Source organism: Episyrphus balteatus, chromosome 1 (genome assembly GCF_945859705.1).
Source record: "Episyrphus balteatus chromosome 1, idEpiBalt1.1, whole genome shotgun sequence".
Lineage (NCBI taxonomy): Eukaryota > Metazoa > Arthropoda > Insecta > Diptera > Syrphidae > Episyrphus > Episyrphus balteatus.
In genome coordinates, this window is record NC_079134.1 from 172,592,035 (window position 1) to 172,615,596 (window position 23,562).

Consider the following 23,562-nt stretch of genomic DNA (forward strand, 5'->3'; position numbering starts at 1 on the left):
TTTCCCACTCAAGATCAATGCTTCTTTTTTTTCTCCATCAAAGGTGGTTCTGGTTTTCCTTTATACTTCGACTGCTCATTTAATTTTTTATTTATTTTTTTATTTCCTAACTAAGAGTACACATCTAAATGCACTCTCTATGGAATCGGAATCAGAGAATCTAATGAAGTGATTCAATTTTCCTGTCGAAATTGGGTCGTGTAAATATAAAATTCACTTGAGCGTGAGAAATAATTCTCATCGTCATCGTCAGCTCGAGCTCAGCGGTGTCGATGCGCCGTTGTCGTTCACGGTTGCCGTTGTCTCTGTATATTGACACAGATGGGGGAAGGCTTGAATCCGATATGGAGTATCGACTTATCGAGTTGACTCATCGCTATAGAAGAGCTCCATTAAAAAAAAAAAAAAAATTAACGACCTCGTACTACACCAATGTAATTAAAATGAAGCTTTAATTTTTATTTTTCCGTCCCTTCACTCCAGCCCCAATCACAAAGAGAAGACAGGTATAGAGTGCAACTTGTATTTAGATTTAGGTCTTGATTAGCACTATGATACTTATTATTACTGTACCTAACCAATATAGCTATCTAGACAGGGATTGTAATTATTTGTAAATGAAGGCAGATGATGCCGCAAAAGGAAGCGAAACCTAAGCTTTGTTTTATCATGGAGCTCTTAATTAGTATATTTGGATAAGCATTCTCTCGCATATAATAGTAATAAACTCAATCAGATTGAAAGCTTGACATGCTAATTTGGTTAAATGCACCGGAAAGATAACGATAATTATCGAACATAATGATCGCGTGTGTGCGGTTGTCAAAGGTATAGATATAACGTTTTATTAGAGAAATGGAGGGTATATACAGTTCTATTCACCAAAACAGATTGCACAAAATAATTTGATTATACGAGTCATTAATAGTTTGTGATTTAATGTCACATGGGAGTTTTGAAAGGACATCAAAAATAATTATATTTGGCAATGATACTGGGTGGCCATGAGAAAATAAGATCTTCAGAGAGGTGAGAAGATGCTGAAGAAGACTTAAGGCCCCAAAATACAAAAAATAAATTAATTTTCAATAAGAAGAAGAGAGTAGAATCGACCTGTGAGATACTCATAATCATAATAATCGAGGTGAAAATTGGTGTCAAAGCAAAGACAAGTTAATTCTGAAAATTAAAAAAGTACCAATATATGTGGCAATCCTATTTTAAACTAAAAATTGTGACTAAATTTTTCATATCATATTTGGTCAAAAAAGAAAATGTTTAAAAGTCCAAACAAAAGCCTTTACATTTACCAAATTAATAAAATAGGAATTTTGGGTTTTAATAAGGTAACCCTATTCAAATAAAAAACAACACCAAAAACACTTATTTTTCTGGCAAAATGTATCATATCAGTTTGAGTTAAACGTTAAAATATACTTCAGATTTTAGGTAAGATCTCCTTCTATCTAAAAATTGTGGTGTTTCAACCTCATAAAATCAAAAATATACTCGGCAACCCTACTCAAATGCTAAAAACCACCAAAAACACATTTTTCTTAGGCAAAATCTATAAAATTTCATAGAGTTAAATGCCAAAATAGTCATGGGAATTTATATGAGATTTTCTTCTATGTAAAAAGTGCTGGGAGTCATTTATAAAATACAAACAAGTATACGGCAACACTACTCAAGTGCTAAAAAACACGAACACAACTGTTTTTCAACCAAATTGTATGCTATTTGATATCCGTAAAGGCTAAAAATAAAGATTTTAGATGAGACCCTCTTCCATAAACAAAAAAATACCAAGACTGGAAAATTTCGTACGTCTTTCCCCCCAAAACCCTTTTGTGTACATTGCTGTCTGTGAATATATGTGAAAGCCACCACGTTGGTAAATGACGTTAACACGCACACATTTATAGATTCACGACATTCACCACACATTTGACACGAACACAACGATAGGTTCACGACATTCACCACACCTCGCAGCTTGTAGGCAAACGTCAGTTGACCGCCGAGTTTCCAGTCTTGGTATTTTTTGTTTATGCCCTCTTCTATAGCAAAAAATGGTGAGTGTCTCTCAAAAATATGAAAAAGTATATCTACGGCAACCCTACTTAAATATTAAAAAAATACTAACAACAGATAAAATTTGATTGAGTTAATAGGCTAAAATAGATCTTAGAATTAGGAAAGATCCTCGTTTTCTAAAATATTAAGAATTTTCCATCGTCACGGGTAGGAACATTGTGCAACGAATATACAGTCACTCACAAATATTTACAATAATAATACTGATAGCTAATAGATTTAACCTATAATGCAATTTTTTCGGTGAAATTAGTATTGTGGTTTAATTGTGGCTAACATTCAGAAATTAACCGTTATTTTTACAAATACGCTGAATATTGCACATTGTACAATAAGGAAAATCGAATAAAATCAATTATTTGGCTCGCAAAACCTTGTTTAAACTATATAAAGAGGGCTAAAAACGGTATTATACATATAAAAGAGTTATTCAATAAAATGCTAAATTAAATTAAACGAAATAAAACGAAATAAAACGAAATAAAAAGAAAGGTAGGCCTAAAAACTCCTGGTACAAGCAAATGCAAAAACACCAGCATTCAGTTGGCCTCAGAAACGGAACAATACAAAACCGGGAGGCTTGCCGCCGATTTCTGAGGTCAACCCGGCGAACCCCACAGGCGGATCACTAGTGTGAAGCAGTAACGTGGGAAGGTTATGATCCCCTCGACATCGAGATCATAACAGCGCCGAGAAAAAAGGAAGAAGAAGAAGAATAAAATGTTAAATTAAAAGTTAACCCTTTCGAACCCAAGCTATGAAAATCAATATTAAAAAATGTTTTTTCGGTATTATCGGGTCAAAAATATCACAACTAAGAAATATGAATAGCAAAAAGTTATTTTCCAAAATAATAAATAGCAAAACTAATGTGTTATTCTCATGTTACATGTAAGTAATATGCACTGCCTATGACCACCAAAAAAAGTCGGAGAACTGAGAAAATAACTTTTTATGAAACTATAATGTATGCTACTTCTTCTAAGCAAAAAAACAAAACACTTTCTGTATTAACATTTTTACTTGCGATATAGGTACTATAAAGCAAGTTTAGGATTCGTAAAAAAAATCGAACTCGAGATAACAATTTTACATGACATTACGATGATGGAGAATGCCAAAAAAGTGGGTCCGGCAATTCTGTCTGTCTGTCTGTCTGTCTGTAAGAACCTCGAGCTACAGCCTAAGCTACTGAAGCGATTTTCTTCAAACTTGGTAGTTAACAGTTTTGGGTGATTCCCTAGAGGAAAAATTGAAGTTTTTTTTTTTAGGACCAAAACTAACGGTGCCTGTCATATAACGGAAACAGAAAAGTTGATTTATTTCAAAAACGGCTCTAACGATTTTGATTAAAATTTTTCTGCTTACTGTTACAGATAAGAGCCTCTTTTGATAATAAAAAAAATATTTTTTGTACCATTATTAACGGTACCTGCCATAGAACGGCTTTTTGGATTTATGAATTTCTCAAAAACGACAAAACAGATTTCGACCAAATTTTTAATTCAGAAACTATCATTATTTAAAAAAAAATTTTTAATTTTTCAAAAAACACATTTTTGGATTTTTAAAAAATATTTCAAAATTTTTTTTTGAAAAATCAATTTTTTGGAAACGAGTTTTTGAAAAATTTTGAAATTTTGTTTTTATGTGTAAATTAATTATTTATTCAAAATTGCATATCAACTTTTTTTTTGAAAATGTTAGAAAATTTTTATATATACCTAAAAAATTATTTTTTTAAAAAACGGCTCTAACGATTTTCGAAAATTTCTTTCTAAAAATTCCTTTTTATACTAGAAATAAAATACTTATATATACTTAGTTTTTTGTAAAAGATCATTTAAAACGACATTTAATTATTTATAAAAACAGATTTTATTTTTTTTTTTGCACCACTAACGAAATTCCGTGAAAATATCAAATTTTAAATTTTCCCTTATTTTGTTCAATGAAAAACTTTAACATTAGAGTAACTTTTACCATAAGAGCAAGAACGTGCGACCCCAGTCGTACAATTTATTTATATCTTTTTTTCAAAATTATGACCATATATAAAAAAATTTTTTTTTGCAAAAAAAAAAAAATGTGAATTTCAGTCCCTTTTTCGATAAAAAAAAAATTAAAGGTATGATATTTGACTAACTTTTTGTAATAATCCAGTAACTTTCAATTAAGCCATGGAAACCTAAAAAATTGTTTAATTTAATATTTTTTTACGAATTTTTAAAAAAATGTTACATGAGAGTAACGGTGAGTCCGAAAGGGTTAAACTAAAACTACAAACCCGATTTTGGACTTTTGGCCCAATAATTTTGTGGTGACTGTGACTCCGTTTTACAATTATTATTTCTTTTAGGAAAAAATATATATTTTTTGTTTTATTTGTCGAACTAACACGTTAGTAATTACCGTTATAACGGTTTGTAGAATATACAAGTACATATCTATGCATTTTTCAAAATATTTTATTTATTCCTTTTCTTAATTTTTTTCGACATTTAACTCAAGACAACGATTTGGCCCAATAATAACCAAATTTACTTAGCCTTTCATAATACGAATAGTTGATTTATTAAACCGGGGAAAGAAAAATGTGCAAAGGAGATGGCACATTTTTCGGCCCAGTGTGTTCACTTACGAAATGGGTATCAAATGAAAGGTGACGGTAAGCACATTACGTGGGTAAAATATTTTCAAATTCGTTAGTGGGGTTTTGGAGATATTTGAGTTTGAAGTTTCGGATTTCAAAATCAAGATTTCAGCTATTTTTGCGATCAATTAATCGTAGAATGCGTAGAAAGGACTTTTTAGATTGGAAATTAGTTAATCTTTCTTTTTCTAGTACATCATTTTTCTCTAGGAGTTATACTTTCAGAGTAACAGAACCGCAAAGTATCTCATTCTCAGTAATTCCGCACTTAACTCTAAGGGTTGTTTAAAATATTTAAAATATCAAAAGACACACAATTTTCGGTAGTGTAACTCTGAAATTATAACTCCTAGAGAAAAATGATGTACTAGAAAAAGAAAGATTAACTAATTTCCAATCTAAAAAGTCCTCTCTAGTTTTCTGTCCGACCAGTCGTTCTCGAGATATTGAGACAAATGCGTTTTTCAAAATGGCGGTCGCCCCACAAGACCAAACAATACGCAATCTGAGATTTGTACTTGGGATAAACCCCTCTTCAATACTGCATTCAAACTTAGCTCAAGTCATAGCTTTTTCCAGATTTTTCCCCATTGACTGAACTATAGTTTCTATTCTTATTATTTAATAGGCATATTTCAGCGCGTTTTTGTTTATTTTGCTTATTATAAGGTTTTTGTATGTTTTATAGAACTATTTTATACAGGGTGTCCCAAAAGTAATGGTTCAAACGAAATATGCTGATAGGCCAACTTTAGGGCTCTCAGAATTTGGTAACTTGTTCATCCCAAATCTTTACGGTTTTCGATTTAATGCAGTTTTTGTGAAATTTCGATAAATCCCGACTTTGCAACAGTATTTTGCTTCCTCCGCTCATAATTGATTTTTGTTTTTTACAATTCTTTCACTAAAACATTGCCTGATAATAAGAAATAATTAATTAATCCAAATATTTTTCATTTCATTCGCCATTTTGCTGCAAAGTAATTAACAGTTCCATGTTTTATAAAAACTCAATTTGTTACTTTTATTTCAGAGCAACACCCTGAAAAAAATTTGTATTGTGTGACCCTGGTTTATTATTTTGAAAACTTGCCGTGTTAATGCAGATTTCAAAAATGTATAAAAGTTTCCAAAGTTAAAGTTAGAACTAAAGATATTACAATTTAAAAGCAACCAAACAGGGTTTTTCAGAGAAAAATAACAAAGAAAAATAAACAAATTTTGCCGACAGTTGTTTGTTTATTTCTTTTTGAATAAAAGCCTCGATTTTTGTTTGTTATTTTTCTCTGAAAACCTATGTTTTTTTTGCATTCAAATTGTAATATCTTTCGTTATAATTTCATCTTTGGAAACTTTTATACATTTTTGAAATCTGCATTAACACGGCAAGTTTTCAAAATAATAAACCAGGGTCACACCATACAAATTTTTTTCAGGGTGTTGCTCTGAAATAAAAGTAACAAATTGAGTTTTTATAAAACATGGAACTGTTAATTACTTTGCAGCAAAATGGCGAATGAAATGAAAAATATTTGGATTAATTAATTATTTCTTATTATCAGGCAATGTTTTAGTGAAAGAATTGTAAAAAACAAAAATCAATTATGAGCGGAGGAAGCAAAATACTGTTGCAAAGTCGGGATTTATCGAAATTTCACAAAAACTGCATTAAATCGAAAACCGTAAAGATTTGGGATGAACAAGTTACCAAATTCTGAGAGCCCTAAAGTTGGCCTATCAGCATATTTCGTTTGAACCATTACTTTTGGGACACCCTGTATATAGAATTTAAGGTAACACATTAAGCTATCGAAAAATTACAAAAAAAAAAGTGCATGTCACCACTGAATATTTTGATATTTCGATGTGCCAAATGCCTCGCTTAAAAAAATCACCTTTTGAGAAGTAAATACCTAATATGTATTATTTTTTTTAACAAAGAAAAAAAACTTTTGATACAGATTTATAGACAAGAGAAATACCTTTTATTTGATACCAATATTATTTCTGTACACCCATTATTACGCATTCTACGATTAATTGTTCGAAAAATTTGCTGAAATCTTGATTGTGAAATCCGAAACTTCAAACTCAAATATCTCCAAAACCCCACTAACGAATTTGAAAATATTTTACCCACGTAATGTGCTTACCGTCAACTTTCATTTGATACCAATTTCGTTAGTGAACACACTGGGCCCAAGCTCCATAGAAAAATGTGCCATCTCCTTTGATTATTAAAAAAAAAAAAATTGGTATATTTTTTATGGTCACGGGTGGGACATCAAGTGATTTTGTTCAACTCTTTTGAATATGTATTCAAAGCATAAAAGCATTCATAGTTTCTATAATTTAGAGCGAATTATTAAAAAAAAAACGATTGTCCTTTTACAAAATAGAGTTATAAATATAAAGAGTGCCACAAGTTACTGTAACGGTTCGGAAACGTGCGAAATTCTCTAAAAGGAATAGTTTTTTAAAAACAATTTTTTTTTTTTGTGTTTCAGGCAAAATGTTCAAGTCCATGGCTATTAACATTCTTTTAAATGTTTTTGATATCAATAATTAAAAAACATTTGCTTTGATTAAGTGAATTGTTATGTGGTTAAAGCGAAAATATGAATTTTTGTAAAAATTTTAGCTGTTTAAGACTCCTTAGTTAATTTATTATTAAGTCCTGATTTGAATGTAATTCATGATTTTTCTATTTAATCTTTATCCCTTATTAATTAATTAATCAAAACGCCCACATGTGCCTTTTATCTACTTAATGTGAACTTAAATCCTTCTCAAAGAAGAATGTCAGATGTGCTTAAGAATTTCAATTCGTTTTTTAATTGATTCTGGGCTACTTATATGCATTCGAATAATGTTACCAACCCAAAAACCATTTTTTAAGAAACGACCTTGTTCCTGTACCTGACCAAAAAAAACTTCTAACAAAAAACGATAATTTTTTTTATTTCAGATTTATCAACAGAACAAACACTCTCCCAGCGACTGGCAGAATACCAAATGCGCCTGCAATATCTCGAATCAATGTACCGAACACGCCAAGAGGATGTGGCGATACTCTCGCAATACCTCGGACTATCTCAAAGTCCCACAAGCAGTACCAACAGTGGTCCCAGCAATGACAACACCTCGCACATACCATTCAATACGTCCTCCATACTGGAGAACCTAAGTCCAGAAGCGAGATTAATATTAAAAAATTCCACCCTCTCATCGAGATTCCCATCGAGCTTACGAATGCCAACGGCATTCCATTTCCTGCCGCATCTTCTCGACGATCCAATGTCGCTAAAACCATCGTTCCTCATGTCCAAGAGTCGAACTGGCGTTAGCATTGTCCTCGGAGTTCCTACAGTCAAGCGTGACAAGCAATCCTATTTAATGAGTACGCTCCAGAACTTAATCACCAACATGGATGAAGTGGAGCAAAACGAAACCCTCATTGTGGTCTTCATCGGAGAAACAGACATGGACTACATTAGCCTCACAGCCAAGCAAATCGAGGTACGCTTTGGCTCCTACATCGAAAATGGTCTCATTGATGTGGTTGCACCATCGGTGTCCTACTATCCGAATTTTGATAAACTCCGGATAACGCTTAATGATCCGTTGGAACGAGTCAAGTGGAGATCTAAACAGAATTTAGACTTTGCCTTCCTTATGGCTTATGCCCAACCGAAGGGCACTTTCTATGTCCAACTGGAAGATGATATTCTGGCGAAGCGAGCCTTTGTGACAATCATGAAAAAGTTCGCCATCGACAAGACGGCCGTAAGGGACAACTGGATTGTTCTGGACTTTTGCCAGCTGGGTTTTATTGGTAAGTGTTGAGAAGAGACTATAGGTGCTAACATCTAAAAAACTAACACCCACATTTTTGTCCTTTTTTTTTGTTGTTGTATGTTTTTTAGGCAAAATGTTCAAGTCAGCCGAACTTCCATGGCTAATAACATTCTTTCAAATGTTCTACAACGACAAACCTGTTGACTGGCTACTGGACCATTTAATCGACACAAAAGTCTGCAACTGGGACAAGGATCAGAAACATTGTAAACAGGAGAAGGCCAAGTACTGGTTTCACTACAAGCCCTCGCTATTCCAACACATCGGCACCACTTCATCGCTCAAGGGTAAAGTGCAGAAACTAAAGGACAAACAATTTGGCAAGATTCCCAGTTTCTACCCGCATCACAACCCACCGGCATCGGTCAAGACGAACATAGCGCCCTACAAGAATTTCCATCTAAATCGTGCGTATCGGGGGGAGTCGTATTTCTGGGGACTGCTGCCTCAACCGGGTGACTTGGTGCAGTTCGTTTTTAGTCATCCAATTAGTTTGAAGAGGTTTGTATATCTTTTTTGTTTTGGGGGTATTTTTTTTTTTTTTGTGTAACCAGGATTCATCTAACATCCTTTTTATACTCTCGTTTGTGTATGAATGTAGGTATCTTTTCCGGAGTGGCAATAGCGAACATCCATCGGATAGATTCTACAACACAACGGTAGAGGTTCTTCCGGACTCGTTAACTGAGACATCGCCAATTTGGAGTACGTACAATTCGACGGCTGATGGATATTTGATTGTGGGTGGTTTTGATGCTTTCGGATTGGCAGAGGGTGGTATTGATCCGAAGATTGGAACGATAAAGGAGATTCGGCTACATGTGCATAGTGACAGTGAAAATTGGGCGTTATTGAGTGAGGTGAGTTTGAGAGTTTCATTTTGCGCCGAGTTTTAGATAAAAGTAGATATTTCGGTTTTTGTATCCTGGTGGATCCTCTCGGTCGAATGAAATGATTGGATAACAACGTGTGTTATAGAGGATATATTGGGGTTTCTCTATATAAACGAAGTGTTGGATGGATTGTGTTAATATCATATTTGACGGTTGAAAGGGAAACCTTTGTTTTTCGAGAGAGAATTCGATTTGAGGGCAATTTAAATTGATGATTTGCTTAAATTGTTTGGAAGTTTTTTTTTTTTTTTTGGGTTGGGTGTGTAGAAAGGTTATTTGAATTATAACGATATGGATGGAATTTATTTTGAAAATGTTAATTATTGTAGAGGGAAACTTTGTGATAGGAATTTGCAATATATAAAACTGGTCCAGGTATTCCCAACATCGGGTTAAATAGAATTAACATTTAAAAAAAAACATTTAGTTATACCTAGTGAGCTGTTTTGGAATGGTACCTATATATATACATAATGTAGAAAATAATTGGCAAAAACAGCACTTATCTCTTTGAAAAATTAGCAAATATTACTGGTTTATAAAGACTTTTAAGGGGGGGAAATCCCTCTGGAACTTTCTTTGTTGCACTATTTTTTTGTTGCCTAATAAATTTATTTATCAACCGAAGAAACAGTTTTCAGTGGTCTTAGCCTTAAATGAAGGCTCAAAAGTCCCTAGATAGTCCCGAAACCCATGGGCTCCGAACCTATCACGAAAACGAAAACTTTAAACCCATTTTTCTCGAAACGCTTTTTTTTTTCGCGCCATGCAACGTAACTCAACAACTATTACTCAAATGCAAATTACTCGCCATTGCATGAACCTAAAAGTCCAATAAAATTTGTACAATAAATATTTTTTTTTAAGAATTTGTTAATGAGAAAACATTGTGTTTTTTCGTGTCTAATTTTTATTTTACACTATTTTTTACTGAATTTAGGTTCATGCAATGCGTATCAGTATATTTTATTGGAAAAAAATTTCTTTAAAGAGCTGTAGAGCCGCCATTTTGCTGTTTTTTACTTCAAAAAAATTGTATCAATGTTTCTTAATGTCAATAATATCTAATACTTTTTACCAAATTCGATAAATGCTTTCGGTTTTCCAAAAAAAAAACAAATTATTGAAAAAGCTGTCATCCAGAGGGATTTCCCCCCTTAAAGTTGTACAACTGATTTTTATATTTTTGTCATTGGTACAAAGTTGGAACTCTTTTGTCATTGAAAGTCTTGAGTTTCGAGATATTCTGATCAATCGTCCCTCTAAATCCATAACCATTAGGGTGGGTCAAAAAAAATCGAAATTCGTTTTTTCGATTTTGTACTCCGAAAAATCGATTGCTAGACACCTTTGGAATATACACACCAAATATGAGCTCTTTATATTAATGGGAAGGTCCTCCGCTTCGCAATTTTCCATTTTTACATCAAGCTTCTACTAAAAAAAAAATCATTTTTTTATTTGTTGACTTTTTAGCAAATTTCTTTTCATATTCTTGTAGGAAATTGAACACTCTACAAAAAAGGCCTTATACACTTTTTTCAATTATCTAACCGTTTAGTAGATATTTGAGGTCCAAAAATCGATAAAATCTTTAAAAATTCGTTTTTTGTTCTTAATTTTGTAACAAATTGAAAAATTATAATAATCAAACGCGCATGACATATTCTTGTAGAAAACAGATTGCTACACAAAAAAGGTCCTGTTAACTTTTTTCATTTATCCAACCATTCTAAAGATATTCGAGGTCAAAGTTAAAAAAAAATTATAAAAACAATTTTTACTTTTAAAAATGTTCCAATTCACTGAAACTTCATTATTTTCAAATTAACAAGATGTGTTCTTGTAGGGGCTTAAACGTTCTACAAAAAATTCTTTGGCATCAAATTGATTGCTTTGACCGTTTAGAAGATATTCGTATCCAAATCGCAATGCATACGGGTCATAAGAAAACTATTGAAATCAGTGGGCATTAGTTTGGATACGAATATCTTCTAAACGGTCAAAGCAATCAATTTGATGCCAAAGAATTTTTTGTAGAACGTTTAAGCCCCTACAAGAACACATCTTGTTAATTTGAAAATAACGAAGTTTCAGTGAATTGGAACATTTTTAAAAGTGAAAATTGTTTTTATAATTTTTTTTAACTTTGACCTTGAATATCTTTAGAATGGTTAGATAAATGAAAAAAGTTAATAAGACCTTTTTTGTGGAGCAATCTGTTTTCTACAAGAATATGTCATGCGCGTTTGATTATTATAATTTTTCAATTTGTTACAAAATAAAGAACAAAAAACGAAATATCTACTAAACGGTTAGATAATTGAAAAAAGTGTATAAGGCCTTTTTTGTAGAACGTTCAATTTCCTACAAGAATATGAAAAGAAATTTGCTAAAAAGTCAATTAATAAAAAAAATGATTTTTTTTAGTAGAAGCTTGATGTTAAAAAAGAAAATTGCGAAGCGGAGGACCTTCCCATTAATATAAAAAGCTCATATTTGGTGTGTATATTCTAGAGGTGTATAGTTATCGATTTTTCGGAGTACAACAAGTACACCCTAATAACCATATAAATGTGCAAGTACAATTTTTTTGCTTTCTTTTTTTTAACTTTTTGAAAGCTCACCTTATCAAGTTTTCAATTTTTCATATTCATGCTTTTGGCACTTGCAAAAAATTGGTTCACTGATGTGGTGTATGCGTTACTTAAAAAATAACATTTTATAAAATATTTTCAGAGCATACCTTTTGATATTTTATGGTGATTTTTTTTTTAACTTTTGAACCATGTCAGGCACGTAGCCAGGATTTCGTTTCGGGGGGGGCTTGGTTCAAAATCTGGTGAACAATTTTGATGTAAGATAAAAACTGCCTGTAACATGCTTAATGTAATACCTAAAAATCTTGAATATCCAATATTATTTTTTTCTCATAAAACCATCTATGGTTATTGCTATCACGATTCTCAATTTCAAATTATTAAGTGTTTTTTAATGCAAAACTATTTTATTGAACTCAGATTGTCTCGGTTTTAGTTCCATGAGATTCAGCATCGAAAATATCCTAAGATGATGCGCCATCCTAAGATTATTTTTTAAATGCCTCTGCGCTGTTTGCTTATTTTTATGCTTAATGTAGATACATGATGGACACAGCCATTATGTGGATCTGTTGTTGATATTGTTGATTCGGATGTATAGGATTCAAAATTCTTGCAGCGCCTAGTGAGCTGATTCCAAAATAAAGTGCACTAATTTTCTTAAATAAGGATGATACTCAAAAAACGATACCATATATATTGAATTTTCTTCCACAAAACGAAACAATTAAGTTCAAAACGGTTTAATGGTTGTCTTCTGACCGGCAATGCACTTAAAAACGAATACTTTAATTGCATATTTGACATTTTGGTAAAAGCTAAGGAAGAAGAATAAGAATCATCGTAGCAACTTTCGGGGAAGGTTTTATTTGAAAAAAATTTCATATTTCTTATTTACGATTGATGCCTTTTCATTTTGAGCGGTTGGAGGTTTTTTTTGGCATTCTTCTTTATAAACAACTTTTTGGTTTATATTCAGTGGCGTACGTTGAGTTGTGGGGGCCCCGGGACAAGACTTAATTTTGGGGCCCCTTTGATATTTGGGGGCCCCTTAAATACAAAAAAAGTACGTATACGCCATACATTTTTTTTTGTATGGCTTATTTATTTTTAGGTTTATTTTAATGTATTAATATGTTTGTAACGCACTTTGCTATACTTACTTAAAATTTCTATCATAAAAGTAGTAAATACTTGTTCTAGGGGCCCCCAAAATTAAATATTTAGCGGCCCCTAAAATAAATATTTTTGAAGCTTAGAATTGATAGTTCTTGGGGCCTCTGTTCTGAAGTAATGTGTTCACATTTGATTTTCCATCATCAAACATAGTTTATTTCTTTTGGGGCCCCTGAGAAATTGTTTTTGGGGAATCAAAATTAAGTGCTTAGAGGCCCCTAAATTGATATTTAATTTTCCATTTGGTTGTTTTGAACCACTGAAGTAATAGCTTTTGAGGATCCTCAAATAATATTTGTGATGTCATCAGAAAATTTGATGAATATTTTTGTTCTCCTTAGTATCTAAAAGATTTTGGGGCCCCCAAATTAATATTTGATTGCCTCTCAACTAAAGGGTTCCTGAAAAATTATTTTTCATATAATATTTTTGGATCCCCGAAGTCATATTTTTTGGGGCCTTATAAAGTCATATTTAGTAATCCATCAACAAATGTAATTTAATTAAAACAAAATTGTTTTATTTAATTTTTTTTTAATTCCTGAAGTAAAAGCATTTGGGGCCCCTGCAGCTGCAGGGCCCTGACTTGAAGTTGTTTTTTGCTTTTTTGGGGCCCTTAATGTTTGCAAAGATTTTTCAAGTAATATTTTTTGGGGCCCTTAGATAAAATTATAATTTTTTATCAGATCAATATATGTACATATGTATATTGTGTGGCTACCAATGCATTATACATTGCACTGAACGACATAATTTGTCTCCCTTGTATCCGAAGTGATTCAAATACATTTCAATTTACTTCGTAACTCAATTTATGCTAACAGTTTCTTTCTCTGCATTGTCTCCAGTGGGGGCCCTGAGGTCGGTCGGGGGCCCCGGGGCGTCGCCCCGCTTGCCCCAAGGGACTGTACGCCCCTGTTTATATTTATATTTTTTTCTAAGTTTTAATAAACAATTTTTAAAAGTAAGCAATAAAATTGGTTCACATGAATGAAGGCTAAAACAATTTGATTGGCTGTAGCTGGAAGCTCGATGAATTATTTAAAATTAGAAACGGTTTAAAATAACACTAGTCGACTCGGTTATTCAAAATGTTACCTACTTTCTCGGTTAAATTTTACTAATATCTCAAATTTTAGGCAAGTTTCTTGATCAATATAAACAAGTTGATTAATTTTAAACAATTTAATTTAACCGAGGCGACTACGTTGATTTTATCAAGGAGAACTACGTAGTTTTTAACCAAGACTACGTTATTTTTAACACATTTTTTTAACCCACCGAAAAACAATTTTGGTAGGTCCATTATTTGTCTGTGTGTGTCAAAAATGATTTTAGAATACAAAATTTTACACCATTCAAGCCCACTTGCAATGGGTGCTGTTCAAATACCTTTCCAACTGGTACAGGTTTTTTTTTATATTCGGTTAAAATTTTTTGTTTTTCAATGAACATATCTTTTTATTTTATTAATATTAATTTTAAAACTGCCTATATATACACCAAATTTATTGAAAATTTATAATCACTTTATTTAGATATTTATTAATAGTCGGTAGGTATATAATTTCCAAAGAACCATTTTTTAGAGTATTCAAAGAAAAGTCTTAGTATTATGGTTAAAGAAAATTTACAAAAACAAAAATTGGGATTTAAAAAAAAAAATATTTTTTTTTCACTAATTTTTCTTAAATAGGATACTACATAACTAGTACATACATATAGTAAACAAAATACATCAAAGACCATTTCAAGTCATTGCCGTGTTGTAATTCCATAGGTTCATTAATTTGGAATCAAATACGAACAAAATATTCTCTAAATTTCTAAAATAAAATAGTAAAAATAAATTCAGAGCAAATAAAGCTTTGTTCTGAAAAAATGATACGAGTTTTGCCTGATTTTCTTATTTCTATCTGCTTTGATTTTTTTTTCTCTCCTAAAAGCCCACAGTATCGGCAACCAAAATCTATTTTAGTTTTCAAACAAGTAGATACTAACTATCAAAATAATTTTTTTTTCAAATTGAAATTTGGCGCGAGCCCCCGCCTACTTTACATGGAGTAATATGTAGTAGTAGTACCTACTTATTATGTTTTAGACATAAGGTGTGTTTTTATTACGATCGGGCTAAACTGGACAAAAAAAAAATGCAGTCGGGGCTAAGCAATGTGCATGTTAAATACAACAAAACCTAAGCCCCTTAATCTTAACTAAACAAAAGGGCTAAGGTGTTGTTGTATTTAAAATGTAAATTGCTTAGCCCTGAGCCCGACAGCGTTTTTTTTGTCTAGTTAAGCCTAGCTGTAACAAAAAACACTTACTAAAAGAAAAGTATGAAGTATGAACAAAACTGCTTCTAAATTTAATTTTTACTCCTTTTTATGAAAAAAAAAAAAAATTACGTAGAACATTATTAAAATTTGTATAGTGAAAATCATTTCGGGGGGGGGGCTTTAGCCCCCCAAGCCCCCCCCCCCCCCTGGCTACGTGCCTGAACCATGTAGTTGGTTGTGTTAAATTTTTACAGAAAATTAAGTTTTTTACTTGTTCTATAAGGTTTCAGTATTTGGTATATTGAAGTCCTTCTCCTTCATTACAACAAAATTGTATAAATTACAATTTAAATGTTTAATATTAATGAAATATAATTTTAAAAATTGAAATTATAGTTTTTCATTTATTAAACTATTGATATATAATCGTTTTAAAAATGTCTACCCTGGCAAAAATGTGAAAAATGTATCAGTGGTATTTAAATTAAAAATTAAAATCTTTTTTTTCACTTCTATATTTTTTTTTGCGGATTCTAATATTTATTTGTGCATACAAATTGTTAGGCAGCTTTGATTTCGTGGTCAGCGACCCCAAAAGCAAAAAAATAACAACACCAGTACTACAAAACTTTTCACTTCAAGTCCTTTAAAACACAATTTGACTGGAATTAAACTTAAGTTGCATAAAAACATTTTAGTACAAACCAGCAGACTGCATTACATATAAAAATACTAAAGTATTTTTTAAAAATTAATAAAAAAAATTATCATAATATAATTTTAAAACAAATTTTTTGTCAAAAATACTTTAAAACTTGTTTTTAAAATTACAAAAATATCTCTTTAAAAAATTTCAAAAAACTCATCGACCCGTTTTCAAAATATTGATTTTTCAAAAAAAAAAAAAATCGATTTTTTTTTTTAAATCGAAAGAGGTCCAAAAAAAATAATTTATTAAAAAAAAGATCAAAAGTGTTAAAAAATATTTTTTTTTTATTTCGAAATATTTTTTTATTTTTTTCAAGTTTTTTTTGTTAGGATGCCTATTTTTATCACTAAAACGCAACATCAGCCAGCTGATGGCATGATTGGACATTTACAAACAAAATAATATCCGTTACAGATACAATTTCTACAGATTAGGACTAAAAAAGTAAACATTTTTTTTTCATTCTAGAGTCAGAATTGATAAATATAAACAACTCTTCATATTCACAATAAAGGATAGGAAAAGTTCATAGTTAATTAATTCTCTAATAAAACATACTATTTTGTATGCACACCAGTGGCGTATCCAGAAAAAAATTTGGAGGGGGCTAGAAAATTTTTCAAACATTTTTTAGAGGGGTACGAAAAATTTTTCTCTCAAATATATTCACCTTTGATCGAGAGTGAAGCTCTGTGCTGCGGTACTGAAAGTGGTATAGTAGCATTTAACTGCTCTCGACGTCGACAGCTTCGTACTACTGTCTCCTGTTTTCAAAGTTCTTGTGTGACAAACACCATTTTCGATATAAACGCCCACTTCACTTTTAAATTTCACGTGAAATAAAACATCATATTCTTCATTTGGATCAATTTCAAAAACTTCGAAATTGCTTCGAACTGTCATAGCTGAAGGATCATCCTTTTTAATTCTGTTTCTGAAGTTAAATTATTACTGCTGGATGCCATTTTATCGGCAATTTTAATGGAAAAAAAGAAGAATTCAAAAGAAAAAATAAGGAGACACAAATAAGTTATGATAATATTTTGTCCAAAAATTATAGATTCATTGAAAAAGGCACCAAATTTACAAACAGAAATAATGTGAATTGAATTCGATCAGAAAATTTAAATGAGTGAAAAATGCAGAAAGTGAAAGTCTAGAAACTAATTTTCCATTAAATTATTTTAGATGTTTAATTCGAAATATATATTTTTTCGTAATATGTTGCTTTTTTAATCCGAATTCGAAGTCCAAACTGGCATTTGCTGAAAGAAACCATTAGTTACATATGATGACCACTAAGATTTTGAGATATCAAATATTTCTATTTCCAATAGCTTTGAGAAGTATATAATTTTTGAAAAAAGTGTTTATTGAGATTGCATAAGAACTTTTGCAAAGCTAAACGCTGATGTTATTCGACGTACGTATTATACTAAAAAGTGATCTGAAGAATTTCGAATTGGACTTAAACCCGAAAAAAAACCACCGAACTCCCAGCTACAGCTAAGGCTCTTACTCAAACAAACACAAATAGCCGTTTCAGAATTTGGAGGGGGCTCGAGCATCTGAGCTGCCTCTAAATCTATAAGATTTACGAACAAGTTTCAGTCAAGCATATATATTACAATGAAATTAGGTAAAAAATAACATGATCTGGAAGGCTTGGGGGGGGCTTGAGCCCCCTGAGCCCCCCCCCCTCGATACGCCACTGATGCACACCACCTACTGTCTTAAATTTTACAGTCAGAAAACAGCCATAAAATGAGTTTGAAAATTCATTTTTTGTAATTGATTTTTTTTTTTTAATTTTTTACCAAAATGAAGCAACTTAACCAATATTTTTGTTCACGAAAGTTTTTTGGCATGTAATCAACTTTCTTAATACCTAGTTCAAAGTAAATCGACCAACTTTTCACGTTGAGGTTCTTTACACAAAACGACAAATAGCTGATTCACTTCAAGTTTTATACATTTTTATAAGGTTACAACTTAATAAGGTCTAATTTTAGTAGATTGTTCCAAAACAAATACAGTCGACATCCATCTAAGTCGAAATTTCACGGGACATAGTTAGAGGGAAATTAGAGTAAAAGGAAACCATATATATTTTTTTCTTCAAACGTTTTCAATGAAAAAGGTGAAAAAATTCAACTTTGCTTTGTTAAAAGTTCGACTTAGAGGGAGTCGATTGTATTTTACTTTTGGATATGCCATCACCTTAATTTGTTCTCCCTCATCAGATTTCGTCATTGTCCCGATATCAGTATTAGAAATATTTTTATTAACTATTTAAATTTTACAAACAAAAATGTTACACATACGCCACCGTGACCGATGTTATTTAAATCTTAGAAAACAACGCAAGTAGTTTGCTTTTTGTTTTTGCCATTTATTTACCTTAAAACGACCAAGTTTTGTCGTTCGAAATTTTACTTATAGGTTCTATGGTATTATTACAAGGTTAAATATGATTAACATTTTAAATCCTAACCCAGATAAAATATAATATTTTTCATCCTGATTTCATATAGTCTTAGGATTTTAAGATGCTTTAAAATACATAGAAAATAACTTTTCCCAGCTTCATAAGCTCAATGAAGACCTAATTTTAAATGTAAACTTGCATCAAAGATATTTCAAATTTTCCCCTAGAAAATATAGAAAGGATGTAGAATTTTACTGGGCAATATATTTTGGCTTAAATAAACTTTTCCATAGAAACAAACATATAAGTATCCATTCAGGATTGAAAGTGTTCTTTTGCCATCGCAACAAGTATATAGTATATTTTACGATTGAAACACATAGGAGGAGTCGAAAGGATATATCAGTATTTGAACAAGTTTTCAAATTTATAGATTCTCCAAAAGCAAACACACGTAGGTAGTACCTCTTGTTGTTATAATACTTGAAGATACCTTTCAGATAAGATATTTTATCAGGAGAAATGTGGATTTATGTTAGCTAGCTTTCAAATACTTACAAGTTTCTTGGAAAAAGTTTGAATATAAAATAAATAAAAGAGTTATTGAGAGCAGGTGTATGTAAGGATTTCTTCCTTTTTAAAAAGGTTTTTCATAGGAAAGATAAATAAAAGAACTACGCAATTTGTAGAGATTTCTCATATCTTCTGGGAATCTAAGCCACATTTGATGAAATTAATCAAAAACATTTAAGTAAGCCAACAAATGATTTTGATATAATTTGTTTATATTTTTCAGATTCATCTACAAGATACAAGCAATAACGTCAGGTGACCACCAAAGCCAATAATTCGTGGAAAATTCTCACAACAGGCATAAACAACACCCGTCTCCATATTAAATAGAGCTTTTGCCATAAACAAACTAATAATTCCTTAAGACTACAAAATAAAGAAAATAAACAAACAAAACAATGAACCATTAACTAACAATAATCTAAATATTGTCTACATTTTGTAATTATTGTTAAACGTAATTTAAAAAATAAAATATTAACAAAAAAACAAAACAAACGAAAAAGAACAACCAAATGATTTCCGTTAAAAAGGCGTGTGTATATTTTTTGAGTTTAAGCATGAGCAGGCTTTTATATAAATATTTAAATAAATGTTAGTGCTAACTATTAATATATTAGATACAAAAAAAAAACACATTTTACACTTTAAGATATCTATTAACGCATTAAATATAAATGTTAAAAAAAAATAAACTGAATAACTGTGATAAATTATAAATGTTAAATGTAAAACGAAAAAAAAAAATAAAACAAAAAATTAAAGTTTTTATTAAACAAAAAGAATAAATTGATAAAATGTGGTACTATACGTGTAGTAAAAATTTAATTGAACCATAAAACAAAAAATAAAACTTAAATAGAATAAATGTTGTAAGAATTATTATTATTACCTACTTTTTTTTATTATTTTGAAAAATGTGTAATTAAATAAAAATTATTGTACAATTATGTTATTCCCGATTTATATTATTTTATTTATGCTCAATTTTATTTTAAATAATAATTATATTATTATTTTCTTTTTAATTGAATATTTTAAATAAATAAAGGTGCCTGACTGATTTTCATTAATTTTTTTTGTAAAGTTAGTACCTTAAAGTTATTTTTTGTTTTAATGAAAAAAAAGTAAATAAAAATCAGTGTTAGTTAATAATTGTTTTTATTTTAAGAAAAAAAAAAAAATAATGTAGAAATGTATTTTTTAATAAATAAATGTCAGCCAACATTGTTAAAAAAAAAAATAAAAACAAAAAAAATAGATGTATGTAAAACGAACATGTTGTTTTATTCAATACAATTAATCAGATGTAAAAACGAGATGAATTCAACCCGAGAATTGTTTTGTCGTAAACGACAAAATGCAATTTTTAAACTCCATAAGCAGCAATAGGTTTAAGAATGTGGTCTTTTCAATTCTGTTATCAGATTTTTCCTATCGTGTACCGGTACTGATATTATTAGTATCTATTTTGTCGTATATCCACAAAATAAGCATCACATTAGTATCGGTTTGTCGTAATCGCCAATCCAATAGGTAGGCTTTCTTTTTTAAATAGAAGAAAATACTTGACTACCCTTCTTTAATTCTACCAAATGTAATACATTTTGGTTGGAAAAAAGAGTGTTTTCAACTATGTTCTATGTAACTATGTTTTGAAGCGGTATAACTTATGTATTTTTGTGTAATCTACATCCTTCAGGTTATGTCGTTGATGTAGAATAAATAAATCTTCTCTTAGCTCCTAGGTTTGATCCCTGGGGCACTCAAATACCAACCAAATTTGTATCCACTCGATGAGTTGGCTAAATTCACACTCGGTCTTGTCACGAATTCCATTCGTATTGGATATTTCCTACGATTCCCGAAAAAAACAACCACGGAATTGATTCGTAATGGAAAATTTCATACAGATTGTCACTACGATCGGATTTTGTGATTGTTTTTTCGGGAGTAGTAGAAAATTTCCGATTCGAATGGAATTCGTGATAAGACCGACTGGGTTTCTTCTGGCTTTAAAAAAGCATCAATCCATACCTATACTCAGAATGTAATATAAATAGTGTGAATTAAGCCCACTGACATCAATTGGAAAACTCACGTTGTTCTAACTCCAAAACCATACAAGGTTGCCAAGGTGCCAGACTTTTGAATTCGATGTCAGGACGCATATAATATCGTCGCCGTAAAGCAAAATTGTTCTTAGCCACAAAAAGCAAATTTAACAGGGGACGATTTTTAAGTTTCAAATTGGTTTAAAGCGACAATTTTCTGCTCGTTTGCCATTCAAGTTATATTTTTTATAAAGTTTGTTCTTTTCTCTTGAATAAAATATACAAGTTTACCTCATTAGTAGGTACTATTTTTAAATACTATTCTTAAATATTTTTTAAAACTAAAAACCCAAAATTGGACATAGAACAATTCCTATACAAGTACGTTTTTTTTTCTTTAAATAAAAAGTGGACTTAGAACAAAATATGATGGGACTTTGAACAATCAAGAATACTCGGGCTCTTTTTCAAAAAGCTACTTCCCTGTTTTTATTGTTCTATGTCCAATTAAATTATATTATCTGCGGAATGAAATTTTTTTGACAAAAACGGTTTTAAAATTCGAAAAGATCACCTTCAAATTGGTAAAACTGCATCATTAACTCATTTCGGATTTAGAGCAATTTTGGTTTATACGCCGACGATATGTAGCTACAAAACTGCGTACTTAAATTTAGTAGTATCGCAAGTAACAAGCTCTATGAAAAATGTTTGTTTTTTTGCTCGAATTTATTCACTCTTCAAGTTTATAGTTCCCATTAAAAATTACAAAACTTGCATATCGCATACATATTTGAGGCGTTCGGAATAATAATGGGTCAAGTCCATTTGAAATTTGTACACTATACTAAACTTTGATAAGCTTTTTCTCAGGAAAAAAAAAATAACTATTAAAATAAATGTTTCACAGATCAATAGCTTTGTAGTTTGTACCTTCAGATTTTCTTTCTTTCATTCTATTTGATATGAAACGAAACCCTTAAAACCTTAAACATCCAACCTACTTGAAAAATTACACTGGTCTGCAAAATTTAACTTTTCTTTTCTCCTTCAAATATTTTTTTGATATTATGAAAGATTAGACTTTCCTGAATCTAAATCTGGTTTCAGAAAAATTCTATCAGGTACCATTTTTGTAAAAATGATTTTTGAAAAATGTGGGTAGTTTCTAAAAAATCAACCTTTTAGATTTATTTGAACTCATTCAAAATTAAAACTATTTGTAGCATTGAGCTCAAATTTGGAGGACTTATTTCTCGTAATATGGCCTATCGATTGACACCGAATATGTCCTTTTACATTAATGTTTTCTCATATTTTAAAATACTGATTTATTAAAATTAGCAGAAATATCGAAATCCTTTACTTTTTAGTAAATCCTACAGGAACAAAAACACCTTAATTAAGGAAAATGTAAAATATCAACGCTCATTATATTTAAAAAGTCAAATATGTAAAGAAAACCATAATAAAATACATTAAACAAAATTTGTACGTGTTTTGTAATTTTATATACTATTTATCTATTTAGAAATATCTTTTTTGTAATAAACCATTCGATAAACTGCCTTGTAAAGCTTCAGATTTGTTTCTACTACAAACAAAAGTATACTTTTCTTATAGTTTTTTATGTGCTGAGTTAGAATCCGAAGTAAAAAAAATTCTATCACGTGAGGACTTTAAGATATTCGCATTAAAGTATCACAAAATCAAGTTTTTTCTTAGAAAATCTCAATAAAAACTACTATATCTCACAAACCAGAGCCGACCGAATTTTTTTGAGTTCGGATTCAAAATCAGCACACTAAAGTCCATTAGAAAAGTATATTTTTGTTCTAGGGAGAAAGATATATTAATTTTTAGAGATCATTTTTTTTATGATAAGATATGCCAAACCTACTAAACTTACTTAAATTAAGATATCTCGGAGAAGAAAAGAGATATTGAGAAGATTGAAACTGAATTTGAAAGAAAAAAATAAGTTCTTTAATAAACCGTAACAATTTTAATTGAAAAATATTACATTATGCCAAAATATTTCTTCGAAAACAGCAAAAAAATGGGTTTTTGAGATTTTCTAACGGGAATATCTAAAAAACGTGACGTGCTAGATCAATTCTGACTTCGGATTCGGAATCAGCATACAAAAATCCTTTAGAAAAGTATAGTTTTATTTAAAGGAGGATTTCCTTGCAGACCAGTGTTATTATTCTGAACGCCTCATTTCAAAATGTACACTTTTAAA

General features: G+C 30.6%; 1 protein-coding gene across 1 annotated transcript in view; it reads left to right on the forward strand.

Annotated features, from left to right (window-relative positions):
• The window catches only part of LOC129921278 (alpha-1,3-mannosyl-glycoprotein 4-beta-N-acetylglucosaminyltransferase B), a 142,378-nt gene extending 122,248 nt beyond the window's left edge, over positions 1–20,130 (forward strand). Inside the window, exons 4-7 of the mRNA XM_056003062.1 lie at positions 7,719–8,585; positions 8,677–9,109; positions 9,210–9,468; positions 19,487–20,130. Of these exons, the coding sequence (XP_055859037.1) occupies positions 7,719–8,585; positions 8,677–9,109; positions 9,210–9,468; positions 19,487–19,522 (1,595 nt within the window). The 3' untranslated portion in view covers positions 19,523–20,130. The remainder of the gene's footprint in view (positions 1–7,718; positions 8,586–8,676; positions 9,110–9,209; positions 9,469–19,486) is intronic.
• Positions 20,131–23,562: the final 3,432 nt, after the last annotated feature.